The sequence below is a fragment of the Hemicordylus capensis genome, chromosome 8, assembly GCF_027244095.1.
Source record: "Hemicordylus capensis ecotype Gifberg chromosome 8, rHemCap1.1.pri, whole genome shotgun sequence".
Taxonomy (NCBI): domain Eukaryota; kingdom Metazoa; phylum Chordata; class Lepidosauria; order Squamata; family Cordylidae; genus Hemicordylus; species Hemicordylus capensis.
The window spans coordinates 22670451-22692955 of NC_069664.1; the positions used below are offsets into that span (position 1 = coordinate 22670451).

Below are 22505 nucleotides of genomic sequence, written 5' to 3' on the forward strand. Positions count from 1 at the left end.
CTAGACATTTTTGAGCAAAGACTGGACAGCCAGGGGATGCTACAGCACAAGGGAAGGCAACGTGCAGTTCTCCAGTTGCTCCTGAACTACAACTTCCATCACCCTTTGCCAAAATTTATTACAGTTGGGCATGATGGGAGTTGTAGTTCAGCAACACCTGGGGAGCCATACATAGAGGCTGTTCTCACGGGCTGCCAAGACCAGGCTGAGTTGCCTATTGGATCCGTCAAGAGGCGTGCACCTCCTAGCAATCCTTCGGCATCGAACCTGGCTAAGAAGCCAGGCTCTTAAACGTCGTTACGGGAGCCAGCACCCTCTATATCAGGTAGGTTATTTAGGGTTTTTTTAAACAGTTCTCCATTTTTAGTTTTAAAAATAACTTTTCATTTGGGACTTTAATGTAATATTAAATGTGGTTTTAGCCCGGTTTTAACTTGTTTAACTTACATTTGGTTAATTTTGTTACTCTTATTTTTTACTTTACTAATATTTACTAATATTTTAAATAAATAAAATAATAAAATAACCCCGTTTACTTGCCCGTGTGCCAGCGCTGGCTGTGTTCAGCCAGCACTGAGACACTGACAGGCACTTGCCCATCGCTGGGTGGGGGGAGATCCCCACAAGGCACCACACACTCACACAGTGCCTTTGTGGGATTCCTGGAGGCTGGGATGATGAGTCACGGCTTCCGAGCGATCCACCCTGCTCCGCACTGAACAGAGCAGGGCCGATCGTGTGGGAGAGTGGAGTATGCTCCTACCAAGCTTACAAGGATCGTCTGGTGGGGAGACGTAAGATTTGGGAAGCCTTCCCCCTTCCCGGTCAGTAGGTCGTGTGAATGGCCCCATTGCCTATCCTTGCAGTGAGAAGGGGCTTAGACTAGGAAACCTCGAAGGTTCCTTCAAGCTCTAATTCTACAATTTTCATTTTGAGGAACACGTCATTCCATTGAGCTGCTAGCATTCCTGCATACGCACGTTGCCCATTGTCTCTGTACTGCCCTTGTTTTTCCTGGTCCATACAGATCGTTCACCTGTGTTTAATTCTCTGCCTGCCTTCTGATGCTGCTCTTAACAATGCTTCAACTTCCCACCACGAGCAGGGCAACATTTATCAGTTCAAGGCTAAGTAGCTTTGGTGCTGACAGCGCTGAGTGTGTCTTGCATTAAACACATGAACGTTCTGTACCACAAAAGCAGTCTCCTTCCACAGCCTGAATTCTGCAAAATAAGCACATTTGCCCCTCTTTGCTTATTTAATTTCAATTCCCATCCCACCTTTCTAAAGTCAAGGTTTATTGTGCAAAGAGTATTCTGCTTCTCCTAGTTACAGAGAGCCAGACAAAAGAGATATGCTGGGAATTGAAGCTCAGCCTCTAACCACTGGGAATCGTGGTACCTCCTCTGACTTCTTCCATTTCGTTAAGTATACACACACAGTTTGAAGACCATCTGGGGACTTTTGCTGGTTTTTTTTTTTTTTTGGTTTCTTGCTTTAAAGGAAGCTGAGCTTCTTAAGATGCCGAATTCAGGGCGAACACCAAATTCCATGCATGGCGTGACTGCGGAAAGCGGCAACCCAGATTATGGGGTTTGCTGATCTCAAATTATGTTTAGGTTTATATTTACTACAACACTTTATGCGGGTGTGCACAAACACCATGTATGTTTGTTTATAAGAGAGTATGTTTAACAGGGCTCTAAGGAAATCAGAGGTTTCTGAAGTCTAAACCTCCACATAGTTAAACACAGCCCAGTTGGACAGGACAGACGCCTGTGAACTCAGTTTTGCAATAGTGCCTTAGTTTGCTGTTGCAATGGTTTTGCTTTCTGCTGTTTGCTGCTGAAAAAAACAGAGGCATTGGACAATCTCTCTGATGGCCCCCAAACATGCCCATTTTAAACTTAACCTTGCATTTTTGATACAAGCTTTTTTCTTGCTCCCTTGCACGGTAGTTCGTGAAATTTCAGTGTTATTGCAGCATGCATAACAAACAATAAGAAGGACAATACACAAGTTTAGTATATTCTGCAATTAAGCAAGAATTAAGGTAAAGTTGTGCTGTTGAGTTGGTGTTGACTCCTGGCACCCACAGAGCCCTGTGGGGTTTTTTGGTAGAATACAGGAGGGGTTAACCATTGCCTCCTCCCACGCAGTCTGAGATGATGTCTTTCAGCATCTTCCTATATCGCTGCTGCCTGATATAGTACCAGTGGGGATCTGAACTGGCGACCTTCTGCTCCTTAGTCAAGCATTTCCCTGCTGCGCCACTTAAGGTGGTTAAGCAGGAATAGTTGTTGCTCTCAGTAGCCAACAGAAGCCTACACAACCTGGCATGTGAGAACGGAGAAGCTGTCTCCATTGATGCCCACCTTCAGAAATTGAAGGAAATGTATAATGTCAGATATTATCTATATCTGTGTTATGTCCTTGCAAAGACTAGAGCCTTCAGACAGTAAATGATACATAGAGCTCCATGGCCAAATGATAGGATATAGGAACATATGAAGCTGCCATATCCCGAGTCGTACAGTTGGTTGATCTAGCTCAGTATTGTCTACCCAGACTGGCAGTGGCTTCTCCAGGGTTGCAGGCAGGAGTCTCTCTCGGCCCTATCTTGGAGATGCCAGGGAGGGAAGTTGGACCTTCTGCATGCAAGCAGGCAGGTGCTCTTCCCAGGGCAGCCCCATCCCCTAAGGGAAATATCCTACAATGCTCACAAATGTAGTCTTCTATTCAAATGCAAAGCAGGGCAGACCCTGCTTAGCAAAGGGGACAATTCATGCTTCCTACCACAAGACCAGATCTCCATGTCTTCCATTCCATTCCAAAAGTCTACAGAGAAGAGACGGTAACCCATACACTCATCAGCTACTATTTAGAGGTTTCAGCGTTTCAACTCCCAGATAATAGGAAGAATGATTCCCTCCATTTTCCAAGGTAGCAACTGAGTACCATGTAGCCATATAGTAAGTAGTTAGCATGCTAGGCAACTAAGATAGAATCCAAAGACTTTGTTCTACATTTGGAATTGGATCTTCAAATATTTTGACAAGTTTCTTTCCTAGCCCTACCTGGTGAGGTCAAGGATTGAACCTAGGACTTTCTGCCACTGAGCGACATCTCATCCCATTTCATTAAGCTCCCAAATGTTTGCTAAAGTTACGGAGTGCAGGATTCATCTACTCCCCTACTCCCCTGCAGGATTCATCTACTCCCCTACTAACTTGGCAAAGGCACCTTTTTAACATGGCAATTCTCTTTATTTAGCAGAGGAAGAATAGCTGGCCCTATCCACCCCCAACACAGGAGCTCCAGTGACTGTTGCTGGTGTCTATCTTACGTTTCTTTTTAGACTGTGAGCCCTTTGGGGACAGGGATCCTTCTTATTTACTATTCTCGATGTAAACCTCTTTGGAAACTTTTCTTGAAAAGCAGTATATAAATATTTGATGATGTTGTTGTAGCACTTGCCTCAATCCTGGATATTGCATTTACCTGAATCCAAGTCTGATCCCACCCCCGTCCCCCAATGTTCCTTCTAAAAGGGATTCCCAGATGTTGTTGACTACAACTCCCATAATCCCCAAGCAAAAGCCATTGCAGCTGGGGATGCAGGGAATTGTAGTCAACAATATCTGGGAATCCCTGTTAGATAGAACACCACTGCCCCCCAGCCCCCACTCAATATTTGATGGTAGCAACCAAGGGGTCACCTTAAAGTCAGAATCCTCTTCTTTTGGGGTAAGTGCAGGTATAAAACTGTATTTAATCTGCATTCTTAAGGGTCTTAAACTCAGCATTGGTCTGCATTTCGTAAGGTTGTTTTAAACTCAAGGTCATCTTCTCTTTGGGTAAATATGTTAACACTATCATACTCCACTTCAGCTCTTTGCACTTTTGTTCAACACCAACTGCTGAGAAGTTGCTCAACCTCCCGTAAGGTTCCCACACCCCTTTCCCAATTCCTCTGCCAACATTTCATTGGCGGGCTTAAGAGTGCAGATAAAACCATTACCTCTGCAATATACCCAAAGACACAAGCACACACACGAGATCACAACTCCTATCACAATCTAGATTTGTTCAAAGGCTTACTTTCCCCTATAAAGCCTCAGTCAGTTCTCCCATTAAGAGTCATCCATCCCACAGCATAAACAGGAGGAAATGCGAAAGGGAGAAAAATGAAATATCAAAGTAGTATGCAGCTTGTGCAACGTTTCATAGACGTCAAGGGGGGAAGACGCATGGTGCTTACCTGACAAGCAATTTGTACAAGGTAGACGAGTTCCTTCGATTCACAGCCATTTCTTGTTACTTCATTCTGTTCCTCTGGGAGCGAAAGCTATGCCAAAAAGGTTATAGGGGCAAGAGGGAGAGGAAGAAAAAGAGAGAGACCAGGTGAGTTATCATGTATAATACATAAGGCAGTATATCCAAATATATTACTCCACGATGCATTATATATCAAGACACCTAAGGGTGTGTGTTATGAGACTGAAGATATTCAGCACCAGTGTTCTCTCTCGTTTTGTTCATCTGTGTGCGGAATGAGTTTTGTTCTGGGTGACAGTATCAAGGCAGTGTGTGCACATGTGCATTCAGAGTGGGACCTTCCTGAATCAATCTGCGCAGGACCTAAAATTAACTGAACGGACATTAAAAAAAACTTGTGAGTGTGCATGTGCATGTGCACACGCCTTATTGGAAACACTGTTCAGCACTCTGACTTATACACTGTTGCATATAATATTTGCTATATTTATTTATGTGAACTGCCTAGAGCCATCTAGGTGAGACAGTATAAAAAAAATTAAATAAAACAACACCACCACCACAACAAATCAGATACTTTTTTCAAGAAGTGCTCCAATAAGACCATCTCAGGTTTGAGAGAGTTCAAGCTGCATTATCAAATACAATTAATGTTCAAAGAAAGATCACCACAATCTTCAATGTATATGTATGAGAATCTTGTTGTAACTAACCACTTTGTTGTTTTTTATGATGTCTACGAAGACAACAGATAAAACATGTCCTTAAAGTTCAAACGAAACTGAATTAATTTCATAACAGAATGCTTTATAGCACAAACAATCCATTGACACTTTACAACCAGCTTTTCTCATAGAGAAAAATATTGAGTCATGTTATCTCTGTTGGAGTTTGGAGGAGATGAACAATCAGTTCTCAGCATTCTAAAAAATCATCACAAAGAACTGACCAATAAAACCAGATTCTATATGTCTTTATACAGAGCACTATGACAGAACAATGCAAGGATGGGAACACAATTTCTGGGACATAATGTTATCCTACACACAAGATGATTACCATCGTAGGATGGAAGCAAGACAGATGCACACCACTGTTTTATTGATTAGCATTTATGGGATTTCTTATGTCAACTAAATATTCTCACGCTCTACACATTAGTGTGCTAACTTCTCTTATACCATTCTAAATATGTTAACCGTTTTCCTAGCTGCTCCCAAGAAGAACATTATTTGCAAGTGGGAGATCTAGAGGAGGAAATATCTCCTCATACAGAGGAGATCTTGCACTCACACTCTATGGGACAGCTAATCATGATAAGAACAGTAAGAGATTAGCCAGGTGTGCTTAGTCCCAAGAAAATAAACAAAACTTAAGATTAAATTTGACCTGATTGCTCCACTAAATCTCCAAAAGAACAAAACCCAGGTTACGGCTGTAGTCATAAACCATTCATTTGGAAGTAATAGATGAGATGGAAAGTTCTTCCAAAGAGCTCAGCACATGGCAAGAGTATTCCTGGACTGCACGACTTCACATGGGGGGATGCATTTGTGAATGAAATAATACAGAACACATATACACTCTCTGCACATGGAAAACAGGAATCATAGAGTGTTAAAGGTGGAAGGGGCTTTGGAGGCCTCCCTAGTCCAACGTCTTGCTCAATGCAACCATCTACCACAGCACCCCTGGCATCGAAAAGGCAAGCCTTTTCCCTGACAGGCTGGTTTGCTTTGCACAGGGCTTCTCGCAACCCACTACTGCCCCACATGATGAAGTGCGTCCAGAGAGCCTCGCATTTTTATGCCTTAAGGATTTTGTGCATGAAGGGGGAGGTGGGGTTTAGAATGGTTGCGTCCGTTCTCCAGCCTTAAGTGATGCAGCAGGGAAATGCTAGACCAGTGATTCTCAAACTTGGGTCCTCAGGTGTTATTGGACTTCAACTCCCATAATCCTCAAGCAAAGGCCACTGAGGCTGGGGATTATGGGAGTTGAAGTCCAATAACACCTGAGGACCCAAGTTTGAGAATCACTGTGCTAGACTAACAAGCAAAAGGTTGTCGGTTCGAACCTCACTGGTACTCTTATCGGGCAGCAGCGATATAGGAAGATGCTGAAAGGCATCATCTCATATTGCGTGGGAGATGATGATGATGATGATGATGAATTCGATTTCTATACCGCCCTTCCAAAAATGGCTCAGGGCAGTTTACAAAGAGAAATAACAAACAAATAAGATGGCTCCCTGTCCCCAAAGGGCTCACATTCTAAAAAGAAACATAAGACACACACCAGCAACAGTCACTGGAAGTACTATGCTGGGGGTGGATAGGGCCAGTTACTCTCCCCCTGCTAAATAAAGAGAATCACCACGGTAAAAGGTGCCTCTTTGCCCAGTTAGCAGGGGTAAGCCCCTCCAGTTGGCAGTGTTAAGCCCCTCCTGTCCTCTACCAATGAAAAACACAGGGCTCTGTGGGCGCCAGGAGTCGAAATTGACTTGACGGCACACTTTACCTTTAACTGTACGCTATTCCATCCTGTATTGTATAAGCGACTAGAAAGACAACGTATGCTCTATGAAAAGGAAATAGGGAACGTCCTGTCTATATGTTTGCAATGGGATCTGAAGCATTAAACTGCTATCTTCCCCCTGATAACCGGGAAAAGGGGCACCCTTCAAACTAGTGGAGATTCCTTTTATATTAAGCAGGAGGAAAGCAACTGGCCCTATCCAATCCCAGCACAACAACCTTGTGTTTATCTTGTGTTTCTTTTTAGGCTGAACCCTTGGGAGACAGGGCACCATCTTTGCCTTATTATTATTTTTCTATGATTTGAGAACTTTTGTTAAAAAGGAGTATATAAGTAGTAAAACTTAAATAAGTAGTAGATTAATAATTTGTTTCAATAACTGTTTTAAGCTATTTTTATTGTGTCGTGTATTTTAATGGGTTGACTTTTAAATTTTGTACACCGTCTAGAGATGTACATATCAGGTGATATAAAAATATGATTGATAAATAAGTAAGTTAGTAGTAGAACAATTTGTTATGGGGCAACTAACAAATAAAGTGTGTTTGTTTGTTTGTTTAGAGTTTTCCAAACAATATTGGCCCTTTCAAGCCCCCAAACCAACCAATTTCCTAGCAGATACACACTGATCTTAAAGTACCCCTCTCCTCCACTCCCCACCCCGCCCCGCAAGGGAGTGCATGAACAGCTCGTGCATACCCCTAACTCATCCTCTCTTTCCATTAATTAGACACACAACTTTGCACGGCTGCATCTTGGATTATACTACTGCAGTCTGGAGAAGGGAACACTTTTAGTCCTCCCTCCATGTAAAATCAACCACATATAAGGGAGAGGGTGAGGCCTGATCAGGCACCACTATGCCTGCTCTGCTGGTTGAATACGTGCAAAGCATTTCCAGTCACTGGGGGTAAGAACAAGAAGAGAGAGATGGACACTCACTCACAAAAATAAAGCCCCCCTGTTTGGGGTAGTAGGTTTGGTACATCTCAGGAAGGATGCCGATTCGGAGGAAGGCACAGCTCAGCTCTAGCAGAATTAAGCCACACCTCTCTTGGCATCTAGGGTGGCTTTTCCATGCGGCAAGGTGTGACAGTCACCTTGGGCAGCAGATTATTCGGGCACCAGCGAGACAGCAAGTTGCCCTCCTGCCTGCTGCTTTTTAAAAGGGGAGAAGAGGATAGAGGAAAGGGGGTGGCATTGGGTGCCCTGCTGCAGGCGGATAGAGGCTTCGATCCACCGCCACTGCTATAAAGAACCATGGGTATGGCCTACATATCTTTCTTCTGAGTAGAGAACTTACAAATATGAACACAGCCAAGATTTATATACCAATTTTCAACAGAAGTTCGCAAAGAGGTTTATATAGGTATAAACAATCAAACCAACAAATAAATAAAAGGGCTCCCTGTTCTCAAAGGGCTCACAATCTAAAAAAAGAAACATATGAGAGACACCAGCAACAGCCACTGGAGGAATGCTGTGCTGGGGACGGATAGGGCCAATTGCTCTCCCCCTGCTCCATAAATAGAATTGCTGCTTTTTAAAAAAGGTGCCTATTTGCTCAGATAGCAGGGGAAACATAAGGGTACATAAACCCTTTCCAGATTTTAAAAGAAGTCAGGCACATGATGGTAGTAAAGGTGTAACCACCACCTGATTACAATTAAAATCTCCCCAAGGCAAACCTGTTCATGATTTCATTGTTACAGCTGAAAGAGAGAGAGAGCGAGAGCGAGAGAGAGGAATGACCGTATCTTTGAATGCAGCTTGCATAACCAGTTGGAGTTCCAACACAACCAATGACTTCTGTGAACGTTTGAGCCCACAAGTACAAGTTCTAAGAGAAGCCAGAAGACCACAGAAAGAAGCAGGTTTCCTCACATTTACTCTTAAGACAGGGATGCACAACTTTGGGCCCCCTGCAGTTAATTCCCATCTTCCCTGACTACTGGCCACTGTGGCTTTAGATGATGGGAGTTGTAGTCCAACAGCAGCTAGAGGGAAGCCATGTCTTAAGGCATAGCACCTATGTGCCATTCCCTTTTTCTACTGGCTTCTTTGGACCACCACCCAGCATATATCAACATTTTAAAAAACATTTTTATTTCATTTTTAATGGAAACACTGAACCCATCAGGGTTTTGTCATGGTTTGCTTCTGGAAAGTCTCACATGCTTGTGAATCTTTTACTCCCATGCCAAGTGTACACGGACACATGCACACGTGTGCACGCACATATACATTAACAGCAATTAGTGCAAACATTAAAATGCTAACTTTTCAGTTGGCCTCCAAACGCAGTGATTTCTCACAATATAGGAATCAAGATTAGAAAGCAGTACTTGCAAGCATCCAGTGCTGGAATTCTGTTAAGTTACCCCTTTCCATCACAACAATTTATTATAATATACTGAGGAAGTCAGTGCATACAACTATCAAGAGGTTAATCTTTAAAGTGAAGAGGAAAGCATCCGTATTTCATCATCGGTTTTACATGCTGTAAAGGTTTTCTATAAAACCTCTTCAAACTACATTGGAGAATTGCACATATGGACATTTATAAAGTGCATTTATTTGCTTAACAATCACCGAAAAATGCTGACATGCCTGAAATATCTTCCCAGCGCTTCCTAAAGTGCAGTCTTATTGCTCTTATTTTTATTTTTTTTAAGAGGACGCCTTTAAAAGCCATTTCTGCCCATCCTTGTGACACTTACCCTTTCTACAATGATCGATTCTTTCCATGGCTGGAATCCCTAGCCAAGGCCTAAGAGTTCCAAGACTGTCCTCGGCTTCCCAGCAGCTAAATGAAAAAAACCTCCCCGGCATCAGTTCCGAGACACGAGAACAGCCTTGCACACTCAGAATTAAAGCCCCCCCCCATCCCCATTCCGCTTGGTCAAGCCTTTTTCTGACCTAATGTTCCTTTTGACAAACGTGCCCACGGTGGAGGATGGAGCTCTCCCTCGGAAGCCCTGTTAGCCTTTTCCTCGCTGCCCATTTCATGCTCAATTGGTGCTGTAGAGAAATCAGTGCTGTTCCGTTCGCTCGCTCTCGCTTGCTGGAAAAAGTCCCACAAGGCAAACCGTGGAGCTTAACGAAGGCCAAGAGAAACAAGGGAAGGAGGGAATGCAGGCAGGGATGGCTCAGAAGCTGGGCACAAGTTGGCTGCTGCAACTCAGAAGGCAAAAAGGGGGAAAGAAAGGAGAGAAAGAACCCAGCGAGCTGTCATTCGACGCCTGGAATAAAGCGCTGTTGCACTCCCTTCGGTTTCTAATTCCTGCCGATATGATCCTGCCTGATCTTACAAGCCAGTGAAATCTCCTCCAAGTCAGGAGTGCTGAAGGGAGTGCAATTCAGGCCAAAAATTCAGCATCTTGCCCCCAATCCAAGCGCTGCTGCTGCTGCTGCACGCTACAGATTACTGGAAGAGAAACTAATAAAATGTGAAGGGCACACTTCGTTTGCTGCTGAAATTCAAATTGCTGCCAGGAACAGGCTCGTGCCCACAGCACTGCCCAAACGAGTCAAGATTGCAGCATAAGTTTGCACAGAAGAGCTCGGCGGAGGGGGGGGGCGGAGAGGAAGAGTGGGAAATCAGCAAGATGCATAAGCTATCATCATTTAGCACCTAGATGAGGACATCTTTTTTGATATGAAATATTCATTTTCCATCTGGGACGCCGCCGAGTGTCCACACTACGCCATACCATTTCATGTGATGCATGTAAATCGCAGTTGTTCAAAGACACACCGTCTACAATTGACTACAATTAACATATTTGTATCCCTGCCCTTTCCAGAGTGGCACGCATGCTCTCTCGTTTTGCCCTCGCGACTACCCTGCGAGGTGGGCTAAGCTGGGCGTGTGCCTGGCACGGGGTCACCCTGTGAGTTGCGTAGCTAAGCAGGCATTTGAATTTGTGTCTTCCTGATCCAAGTCCCACGCTTAATTTGCTACACTGGCACACCATTGCTACTGCACAGCCCTATTACTGCTTCTTTTCCCTCAAAAAAATAAAATAAAAACTACTTCCTTCCACAAGCAGGAAAATTTGAGTTTTATTTATTGTGGGTATACACAGAACATTTGACATTTAAAACAACAACAACAACAACAACTCTATTACTACAAATAGGCAACAATCTGCTCCTCTTGTAACCTCACAATTAGAAATCCGCAAACTAAAAGAACACAGAGGAACACTATTTAAAGCAAACACAGATGGGAAACATTTCCTCCTCCCATTGAAGGCAAGCCTAAAATTTGATTTGTTTGGGTCGACACAGAGGATCTGTGTTCCCCCTGCTCAGGAAAGAGTTAAATCGGCTCTGAAGTGGTTGCTAGGCTACAGTTCTTCTCTGTAAGCCAATAAGAATCTACTCCACTGAGATATGGCTTTATCTTGTGAATCAGCCGAGCATGTTACTCCATACTATTATGAGCTGAAGAACAAAATCATGGCTTATAGAAAAGAGTCTACTTGCATGTTTTTGAAAATGTTTTAAATGCTGCGGTACATCCAGTCATTCCTAATGCCAAATGAACAGTATATGTGCATAGACCATCAAACACACACACACACACACACACACACACACACACACACACACACACACACGGGATTCAACTTTAAATTTTCCAGGTGATTCCCTGCAAACAGCTCAGAGGCTAAGTGTCCACGTCCTCATCCTCTGCAACCTTTTATGTGAACAGCCCTCAAAATCAGTGTGACTCAGAGCTGCCATTTCAACCCAGAAATCCAACTGCAGCCACATCAAACCCAACCAGAATATGTCAGAAGTATTACTTCAGAGAACAGGGATTCTTCCTCCTCCCCACTTTCAGTGATCCAACAAGCCAGTTGGAAAAATCTGCCACAACTTAAAAACGGCCTGGGATTTTTCTCCTGCCTGGACAGAATGACAACAGGTCAACACCCTATATGCACAGAAGCAAGTTTTGCCGAAAGCACGATTTGTTTCCAGATACAGGGATTCCAACTTGGGGTCCTAGATAGAAAGACAGACATTAAGATACCCTCCAGGAAGCAAGTCCCTGCCAGGATCTGGTCGGTTCCTTTGCCTCCAAGCTGCATGGTTAGCAACCACATGCTTTCAAGTCATGTCTGTGGTGCCGAAGGCCGGCCAAATGCCTTATCCCCAGATCTATGTTCCTGAGCCACAAAATGCAAGGGACTGCTAACCAGTAGCCATGCATACATTGGTAAGCAATCACACCCTCCTCCTCCTCAGATTTCTCTTGACCTTCAGCTGAGATCCCATGCCCACACATCTAGATTTTACCACGGGCTGTTTAAGAGGCAGGAAAAAGGCACTCCTCTCACAGGCTAGAGACACAAACCATATCTGAGAAAGGATCACACATGGGCACACGGAGTCCTGCAGTTAAAAAATTATCCAGTTCAAATCCAAATGTGACATCCATGCCCCCACCCCAAGAAGCTTCTTGCTTCTCCTTGCCCCTACACAGTAAAGGTGTCAAGTTGGTGTTGACTCCTGGTGACCACGGAGCCCTGTGGTTTTCTTTGGTAGAATACAGGAGGGGTTTACCATTGCCTCCTCCCGTGCAGTGTGAGATGATGCCTTTCAGTATCTTTCCTACATCGCTGCTGCCCGATATAGGTGTTTCCCATAGTCTGGGAAACATACCCGTGGGGATTTGAACCGGCAACCTTCTGCTTGTTGGTCAAACATTTCCCTGCTGCACCACATAAGGTGACTTGCCCCTACATAGCCCCTGCCAAGAGTCACACCCTTGGTCCAACGAGTTCAGTATTTTCTACTCTGGCGGGCAGCAGCTTTCAAGAGCGTTAGGCAGGAGTGTTTCCGAACCCTAGCTGGAGAAGGCAGGGACTGAACCTGAGACCTTCTGCACACAGGCAGATGTTCAACCATGGAGCTATACCCCCCTCCCAACCCCTTTTTCATGCCAGATCACAACACCACAGTGACAGAAGCAGCCACAATCCCGTTTCCTGCCAGGATTGTCTCCAGCCCAGCTTATACTTTGGTCCCAGCTCTGCGTCATCCTTGGTTTCTCCTGTCTTCATCTTAACGGCCCACTACTGATCACCTCCTTGGGTTCTGCTTCTCAAGCCACCGCCGTCTTTGTTCCTCTTCCCTTAGCTTCCTTAGCACCTCTTTCCCTGCTCCCCTCCATTCAGCACTATGAAGTTTCTCCAGTGCCCCTTCTTTCCTCAATTCCAGATCTTCCCTGCCATTTTCTCCAAATCCTCATCTACTCTTCCTTTCAGATGCTCATAGTCTATTGCCTACTCTGCTCCTCTCCTTCATCCTCCTTGCCCCAGGCTCCCTGGGCCTTGCATATAATTTGGGGTTTCTTCCATCCCATATGAGGCTTTAATCCCAGCCAAACTGACAACTTTCCTTTTCCTTATAGACACTAATTGCTTTGATCCCAGAGCAACTAGACATTCCAGGACATCATATCAGCTCAGCCAGCCATGAGCAGTGTTCCTTCTAACAGGAATTCCCAGATGTGGTTGACTACAACTCCCATAACCCCCAAGTGAAAACTATTACAGCTGGGAATGCTGGGAGTTGTAGTCAACAGCATCTGGGAATCCCTGTTAGAAGGATCATGATGCTTCACTGCCACAGAACCGATCTGAGAAGGATAGTTTCTTTCGTATACAGCACAGCCGCCTGAGTGATAAATACTTCTTTTAAATTATGCCAATTGTAAAAAGCCAGATACACTTCATTAATAATTTTAAGTCATCAGTGGTGTTCCAGAAGCACTGAAGTTGTGCTTCTCCCCACCGGCCCACCCCATTACAAAAGTAATCTGTCTCTCCATCCCTCCCTACGGCTACGCCCATTTTCAAGTTATACTCATACTTACATCTGATCTTCCCCAATACAGTTTTAGTAACTGGAATATCTTATTTTGGGTTTGATGAGCTGGCTACTCCACCACAAGGAATATTGGCAAGATCAACTGTTGAAGAAAACAGAATGGGGGAGAACAGAAAATAATCCTGCACTAACCACCCAAACCGAAGGGGACAATACAGGCGATAGCAGCAATATTTTCATAGCCACCCGCACAGTTCCTTCTACCAACAGAATTGTAAATATAAACGCTGCATACCAGTCTGACATACAGGAAAAACAAACCCATCCAAACCCTTTAGAGAACACAGATGTGATATTTTGTTTATTTTATTTATTTATTATCATGTTTTTATAAATCTCTTGGCGGTGTACAAATTTTGATATTAAAAATTGCAGGTTAGAATACATAAAACACAGTAAAACACAATATAAAACAAATTATTAAAATGCTAATTTAAAAGCTTGCAAGAACAGGAGAGTCTTCCTGAAAACAGAGAAGGAGATGCTCTTATTTAAGCAGGGGGCATATCCCAAAACCCTGGGGCAGCCACAGAGAAAGCCCAGTCCTGAGTCGCCACCAAATGAGCGGGTGGCAACCGTAGCCATGACCAGAATTTAATATTTTACATTAAAATCCTGAACTAAGTATAAAGGAGCCCTAGCAAAAAATGGTAATTTAGTTAGACAGCACTATTCTCAAGTCACAATATTTTTGGTTGGTGGAGGAAGCAGTTACATGTAAAATGTCCAGGTGCACAGGGGAAAGCAGGGCATTATTAATATAGTAGCCCCTCACTTCACAACATTAAGGGTTCTCTTATCACCTTCCCATTTCTAGAACCGCTCAACACCAGTCTACATCTATTTGTCACATTTTCACTCGCAGTTCAAACATTTGAAAACTTCCCTGGAAAACCTCCTACTGTTTTAATTAGCTGTAGACAGCCATAGTGCCCCTCATCTGTTCCCACATCGGTGCTACATTTTAAAGAGGCTTTCTATTCTTCCTCCACTAAGTGGCGCGGCAGGGAAATGACTTGACTTCACAAGCCCGAGGTTGCCGGTTCGAATCTCCGCTGGTATGTATCGGGCAGCAGCGATATAGGAAGATGATGAAAGGCATCATCTCATACTGTGCAGGAGACGGCAATGGTAAACCATTCCTTAATTCTGTGGTCGCCAGGAGTCGACACTGACCCGATGGCACACTTTAGCTTTAAGTGGTCACGGCCAGTTAGGGATCATCATGGTGTCTAAGAACCAGACTGGCTGTTTGGCAGCATCAGTGACGGTGTGAGAATATAGGGTGCTGCCTTAGACCCAGTCGGACCATTGGTCTCTCTAGTTCAGTACTGTCTACCCAATAAATATAATAAATTGTAGCTGCGGCTGATGGGAGGAGTTCAGCAATATCTGGAGCACCACAGGTTGGGAACACCTGGCCTGCACTGACAGGCAGCAGCTCTCCAAGGCTTCAGGCAGGAGTCTCTTCCAGTCCTACCTGGAGATGCTGCCAGGGGTTGAACCGGGGGCCTCCCGCAAGCAAGCAGATGCTCTGCCATTGAGCTATGGCCCCATCCCTTGAGAGGAATCTCTTACAGGAGACCATGCTCACAAGGAGCTGCCCATCCAAATGCAAACCAGGGCAGAAGCTGCTTAGCAGCGGGAACAATTCATGCTCACTCTCTCAAGGGGTTAGGGTGTGCACAGAACCTATTCTGGAGGTTCGGTTCGAGGCATACCAGCTCCTGGTTCGGCCAGGGCGTTGAACCGGGAAAACTAGTTCAGAGTCGGTTCGGTTTGACCTGAGGGAGCATCTGGTGAGGATTCCCCTTTACAAGCAAGCAACTGGAACCTTGCCTACCTTTAAAAAAATCCTAACGGGGCGGCGAGAGGGCACCTGTAGTTGCAGCTGTTGGCGCAGATCCTTTGAACTCTCTGGACTGTGCCCACTGCTGAAATGAAGGGGGACATTGCCTTCACTGTCAACAATGAGCATTTGTATGGCAGGGCTGCTCCAGGTGCAGGAATTTCAGGCCACGGAGCTGACCCTTTTGGAGCTGCTGCAACTGTGGAAACTGTCCGTCCGGAGGAACAAGTTCATGTCAACAGAACTTCCCTGCAAGTGTGTCCGTGACGCATGCTCAACGGCAGCTCAGCACGCTCCCGAGGCATCAGAGGGGCCTACGTGCTAGCAGGACTATTCTTAGCTCCGGCAACAGGGAGGGGAGCAGCAAGCCAGAATGAAACAATATGGAGTTCAACAATGGGGGGGTTGCGATCCAGCAAGGAGGCAGACAGACTGTAAACAGGGCAAAATATGGATTTCAGCAGCAGGATGCCTGCCTGCCCATCTCCATGGTAACCATGCTCACGTGCTGTACCACTGTTCTGTGGCTGGAGAGCTTTCACACGATGCTTACCGTCACCAAACGCACAGAGAGGTGCCACAAGGGTGCTCCTTTCAACACATCTCTGTGGGGAAGCAACTATGTTCCCTGTGACAGGGATTCCCAAATGTTGCTGACTACAACTCCCATAATCCCCAGCCAAAGGCCACTGCAACTGGGGATGCTGGGAGCTGCAGTCAACAAGGAACCCCTCTTACAGGGAGCACAGGTAAGGATCCTGTTCCTCTGGCAGCTCTCTACAGCCAACAGCTTGGAGACATTAGCTAGATTTCCGACTGACATGTAGGCTACAGCTCTGAGCTCCTAAACCTGATTTCCAATCAAACACCCCGACAGATAATGTATTGGCCGCCTCGAGGGTGACAGCAGGCCTCCATCACAAAGGTCTAGCAGGGCTGACGCAAGCACTTTCTCCATCTCCCCTTAGGTCAATTACCTTCCTTATTACCATGGCGACCAATTCTCAAGCAGTGCCGTCAGAATCCCGCAAACAGCCCAAAGGCTGTAGAATATGCAGAGGTGAATACAGGACCACAAACGGAGCCGGGCTTATGAACGAGAGAGAGCTAATTAGCCACAAATGGACCAAAATGTGTTTTCCATAGTGCAGCCAGAAAGAGGGCAGCTTTGGTTGCAGGCCTTTAGAAGGTAATGGGAGCAGCTGAGAAATTAACACATAAGGTACAATGCACAGCCCATGTTCTGGATCCTTTTCCATCCAGATTCAGCCTGGTTTGGGTACTGAAACAGCTGTGGTTGCTCTGGCGAATGACCTATTCCAGAAACAGGACAGTGGGAGCATGCCACAGGAACACAGGAAGCTGCCATATACTGAGTCAGACCACTGGTCCATTTAGTTCAGTTCTGTCTACCTAGATTGGCAGCAGCTTCTCCAAAGCTGCAGGCAGGAGTCTCTCTCAGCCCTATCTTGGAGATGCTGCCAGGGAGGGAACCTGGAACCTTCTGCATGCATGCAAGCAGGCAGATTCTCTTCCCAGAGTGGCCCCATCTCCTAAGAGGAATATCTTCCAGTGCTCACACATGTAGTCTCCCATTCAAATGCAACCAGGGTGGACCCTGCTTAGCTAAGGGGGAAAGTCATGCTTGCTACCACAAGACCAACCTGCTGATTCTGCTGGATCACCACTGACCACGGTATCCTTCTGGGCTGCCTGGCATGGATGGGATATGGGGAACACCGTTTTGCAGTGCTTCTGCTCCCTCCGAACTCTCCGGACAAGGATCGGTGCTCCAGTGTGACCTGGTTCTGGCTTCCGTATATGCATCCATATTTCTCTATCCCGGTAGACCCTGGTGTAACCTGCAATCTGTTTTGCATCGAGTAAGATCTTGCATCTTACTTAATTAGGTGTGCCTAACACTTCATCTTAAGGTTTACAAGCTACAAACTTGGGGGTATTCCATCATGCCTCAAAACATCTTATTCTGCTTGAAGAACTGAACAACTTGCTTGAAATAGAGTTCTGGGGAAACTGAAAGCTTGCTCACTACTTCTTGATGGCTTCATAGGTCATAATGAAAAGGCATTCTGCTACTGTTCTAATGAACAAGTACTGGTACACCGCTCCACAAAACTAAATACAGGATCCATTTGGAGTACTAAACACTAGATGGCAGTGTGCTACAAAGAATACAATATAGAACTGCTGTTTCTCAGCTAAAATACCAGGTTATTTTACAGAAACTTAAATCATCTGCTAAAAACTCAACATCTGTATTACAAAAATTAAGCCACTGCTTTCTGGTCCTCCTAAAAATTGATGTGCATGGAATAGAGGTGGTTAGTAGCCTTCCAGATAGATATCCTAGGAATTCTAGAATAAGGATGGAAAATGTTAACATTTTGTGATTCACAACAGATTAGGATGAGAGGATGGTGTTTCGCCAAGACCACCCAAGTAAAGAATGATTCACTCTTCACAAAATAAACAGGGTTGCCATTCGCTCACTACATGTCTCCTGGCAAGGACAGAAATGCTGGGAAACAAACAATGGACGTGGATCTGAGAGTCACACTTGGCTGTGGCCCACATAGGTACATGCCTTCCACATATTCTCAGACATGAGTTCCCTTCCACACATTATGCATATTCTTAAGAAAATGGGCACAGTACAACTGGCCAACTTATCGGCTGTGTGAAGTATTATTGGGCCTGAGCAGAAAGAGAGAGAGAGAGAGGGAGAGAGGGAGGGAGAGAGAGAGAGAGAGAATGAATGAGAATGAAGCACACCATGACTGCCATAAAGATTCTGGTTCCATTCTGTTCTGAATTAAACACACGTACTAGTGGATGTGAAGGAACTGCTGTACGTAGAATCTGACTAGCCATCTTCATTCCACAACGGTGGAGACTGAAAAGCAGAATGATTTAGGACTGGTCTCTGCAAGCAATCTTCCCCGTAGCTCTCCAAATTATCCCAGACCAGCTCCCCAAATTATCCCAGACTATCTAATGAGACTAACCATTCTGCCTCAGAGAAGGGCCTTTTCTCTTGTGCAGTTTAATGTGATTCAATCTACAGTGCTGATGAGCAGGTACCAAAATATTCCCTTGAACAGCCAGATCCCTGCAGTCAGGCCACTGAGTCTGACTCATGTTCTTTTATAGTGTTCATTTTATAGAGCTATCCATATTTCTCTCATTTTTCCTCTCTGATTAAATGTGCCTTATAGAAGGGATGATGAATAAACTTCTTTCCTTCTAGTTGATCGCTATGTACCCATAACACTGTGTGTGTCCAAATTCTGTCCGGCAGCATATAAGGTCAGGTTTGAGATGGTTTTACTTAAGGGTACTATGGAGAGCCTGCTATTATGTATTTGTACTATTTATAATAGGCCACCTAATGGCACAGCAGGGAAGCAACCTGCCTAGAGAACAGCAGGCTGTTGGTTCAAATCCCCGCTGGTGTGTTACCCAGAATATGGGAAACTCCTATATTGGGCAGAAGCAATATAAGAAGATGCTGAAAGGCATCATCTCATACTGTGAGGGAGGAGGCAATGGTAAACCACCCCTGTATTCTACCAAGAAAACCACATGGCTCAGTGGTCACCAGGAGTCAACACTGACTTGACGGCTGAAGTTAGAAATTGCTATAAATACTCTGTTCTAGAATCCTCCAATTTCCATCTGTCCTTTTTTGTGAATGAATGAATCCTTTCTTATGGTCTTTAACCAAACAACACAAACACAGCACAAAACATAGTATAAATAGGAAAGGAAAGGAAAGATTGTGTCGTTGTGTCAGTGTCGACTCCTGGCGTCCACAGAGCCCTGTGGTTGTCTTTGGTGGAATACAGGAGGGGTTTGCCATTGCCTCCTCCCGCACAGTCTGAGATGATGCCTTTCAGCACCTTCCTATATCGCTGCTGCCCGATATAGAAGTTTTCCATATTCTGGAGAGGAAGAAATAAAATTTAGTGACAAATCTATACATTTAAGTTAGTCAATAAATTATAATGTGCTCGTTTCTAACTGAGCCAAAACTGGGAAATCAGCAGTTCTTTGAAAGAAATAATACCCATTGAACTCAGTGTTATAAACTGGAAGAAGAGATTAATTATTTTATTTATTTGATTTGATTGATTGATTGATTGATGTCTATACTGCCCTTCCAAAAGTGGCTCAGGGCAGTTTACATTAAAATAAAAACAACTAAAATCAATTAACAGTTAAAATCAGAAACTATAAAAAGATAAAACCATTAAAAATTAAAATATTTAAAACAGTGTTTTAAAAACTCTGGAAAGCCAGGCCAAACTTTTGCAGTTTAAAAGCAGTTTAAAAACCCTGGAAGGCCAGGCCAATAATCTCGGATTACGGATTTCTGCCAGGAGTGCATTCCACAGCCCATATATATTTGTTTCACTTCTGCAGGCTTTATGTATGACTGAGTGGATTTCTCAAGATAGTCAAGCAACTTCTTTTAGCTCATCCTAAAGCTTGATTATCATTTTCACCTCAACTTGTAAAGCAGAACTCAGCCTCTCTTTCTTTTGCATGGTGTATAAATCAAAGGCCATCGCTGGAATGAGGTAGTGGCAGGGGAAGCAACAAAAATAATAGCAGAACCACCACCAAGTCTGGGCTATATAATTCTCACATGGAATTATTCAGGAATGTACAGCTGTTGCATTTGATAAATCTGACAGCGCTGGATTTAATATAAACTGGGGGGGGGGGTGAATGTTTTCAAGCAATGGATAGGGTAATGCAACCTGCATAATGTGTGTGAGAGAGAGAGAGATGCAAGCAAGCAAGATTCTCCCTAAAGCTCTAGTTATGCTAATATCTCTAGAGTTCTTCTGACAGAGCGCTACAAAGAAGGACATCCTTACATTAGTCCTTGCTCACTCCCATAATGGGGGCGGTGGGGGAGCACACGGATAAAAGCATGATAACCTCAGCATCCGCTTTTTGAGAGATACTTACCTTCTACCAACCATGTCACCTGTTCCTCTCCCTGCAGACTTTTAAGTGCTAACTGAAAACGTTCCTTTTCCAGTAGACCTCCTCTGATATTGTGGAATAATTTTATGGGCCGCTGTTTCTGACTTAATCTTATTATACTTTTTAACTTAGTGGTTTTAATGCAGCTTATAATAATTCGATGTACTTTTTGTGGAGATGAATTGTTATGAACCACCTCAAGTTCCTTGAAAGTAGGCAGGATACAAATTCTAATTGAACAAGTTAGCAACACACACAGAGACACACACACAGCAGTGTTCGCTCTAAGGTGTGCGCACACTCACAGGTTTTTTGGTGTCCACTCAATGAATTTTAGATCCCGCTCAGGTTGAATCAGGAAGGCCCTACTCTGAATGCACACATGCACACACTGCCTTGATGCTGCCATCCAGAACAAAACTCATTCTGCACACAGATGAAAAAATTAGAGAGAACACTGAAACACACTCAAAATAAGGCCTTTCTCATCAACGGAAAGAACTGTGCAAGTATCATAGGGACATAGGAAGCTGCCATATACTGAGTCAGACCATTGGTCCATCTAGCTCAGTATTGTCTACACAGACTGGCAGTGGCTTCTCCAAGGTTGCAGGCAGAAATCTCTCAGCCCCATCTTGGAGAAGCCAGAGAAGGAACTTGAAAACTTCTGTTCTTCCCAGAGCAGCTCCATCCCCTGAAGGGAATCTCTTACATTGCTCACATGTGGTCTCCCATTCAAATGCAACCAGGGCTGACCCTGCTTAGCTAGGGACACAAGTCTTGTTTGCTACCACAAGACCAGCTCTCCTCTCTAGACCAGCTGAGAATGTACAGAATCTGAAAAGGACAAAATGTTGATCAGCCTAGGTGACAATACCTCTTGCTTTTGAGCAGAAAGGAAGGCACTAGAAATACGGGAAATTGCAACCTGCGTCAATGTCCCCAGATAAGAACATGATGAGAGATCTCAGTCTGGAAGCATGCAAGGTGGATGCACTCCGTGAGATTGAATGGCCTGCCTCTGCTAATGCTTTCCCCATAACTTTATCATCCAGCACGGGTTCCTTTCCTGCTTCAACAATTATTTTCTCTTTGTCTCGCTGTAGGAATCCTGCTCCCTTTTCCCAACAGTCTACCATCTTTAACTGGAGCATGTATGGGGTAGGAATAACAATATCATATCATTGGTGCCAGAGAATAACGTACTCCTTAAAGAAATGTTTTCACCTGTCCAGACCTAAATGTGTTCAGAAATGGGGGAAAGGCTGTTGGTCTAAGACCAGGGACACCCGAGTTCTTATCCCCATCTAGCCATGAAACTTGCTGGGTGACTTTGGGCCAGTCACTTCTCTCTCAGCCTAGCCTACCTCAAAGGGCTGGTGTGAGGAGAAACATAATGATCCACACTGCTCTGGGCTTCTTGGAGGAAGAGCGGGCTATAAATGCAAGCATACATAAAATAAATAAACCCGATGATGCAAGGCTCTGAAAAAAAATTATATCCCCTTGCCAATGACTGCTTTGCACGAGACCCGGAAACTCCATCCGTGTTACACACCCTCCAATCCTTCACTACTTTCACTTCTCGTACAGACCAATGGTGCCTGCCTTCCTGTATTTTTCCCCCATATCGCTAAAATAGAGGTTTGTGTGTTAGGCGCCAGGGGACCCAAAGGCTTAAGCAATATGAAGCTCTTCAACAGAGAGATTTGCACTTCATTCACAAGAATAGGGAGAAATAGGTCAAGTGAAAAACAGAAAGCAGTGTCAACACCTCCCCGCAGGCCTCTGGAGAATACCAGTTTTGCTTGTTGTTAGACTAAGGCCAGGGCACTAGAAGGACATTCTGCTGGATTGAAGAGCGTTCCGCTGCCAATTAAAAGGGAAGGACTGTGCCCATAGTTTTACCCTGAACTCCTGG

General features: G+C 44.6%; 1 protein-coding gene across 10 annotated transcripts in view; it reads right to left on the reverse strand.

Moving 5' to 3' along the window:
* The window catches only part of ARHGAP32 (Rho GTPase activating protein 32), a 247763-nt gene that overhangs the window by 100582 nt on the left and 124676 nt on the right, over window positions 1–22505 (reverse strand). For all 10 annotated transcript variants that reach the window (XM_053269518.1, XM_053269519.1, XM_053269521.1 and 7 more), the window contains one exon: window positions 4262–4348. In XM_053269518.1, coding sequence (XP_053125493.1) covers window positions 4262–4348 — 87 coding nt within the window. The remainder of the gene's footprint in view (window positions 1–4261; window positions 4349–22505) is intronic.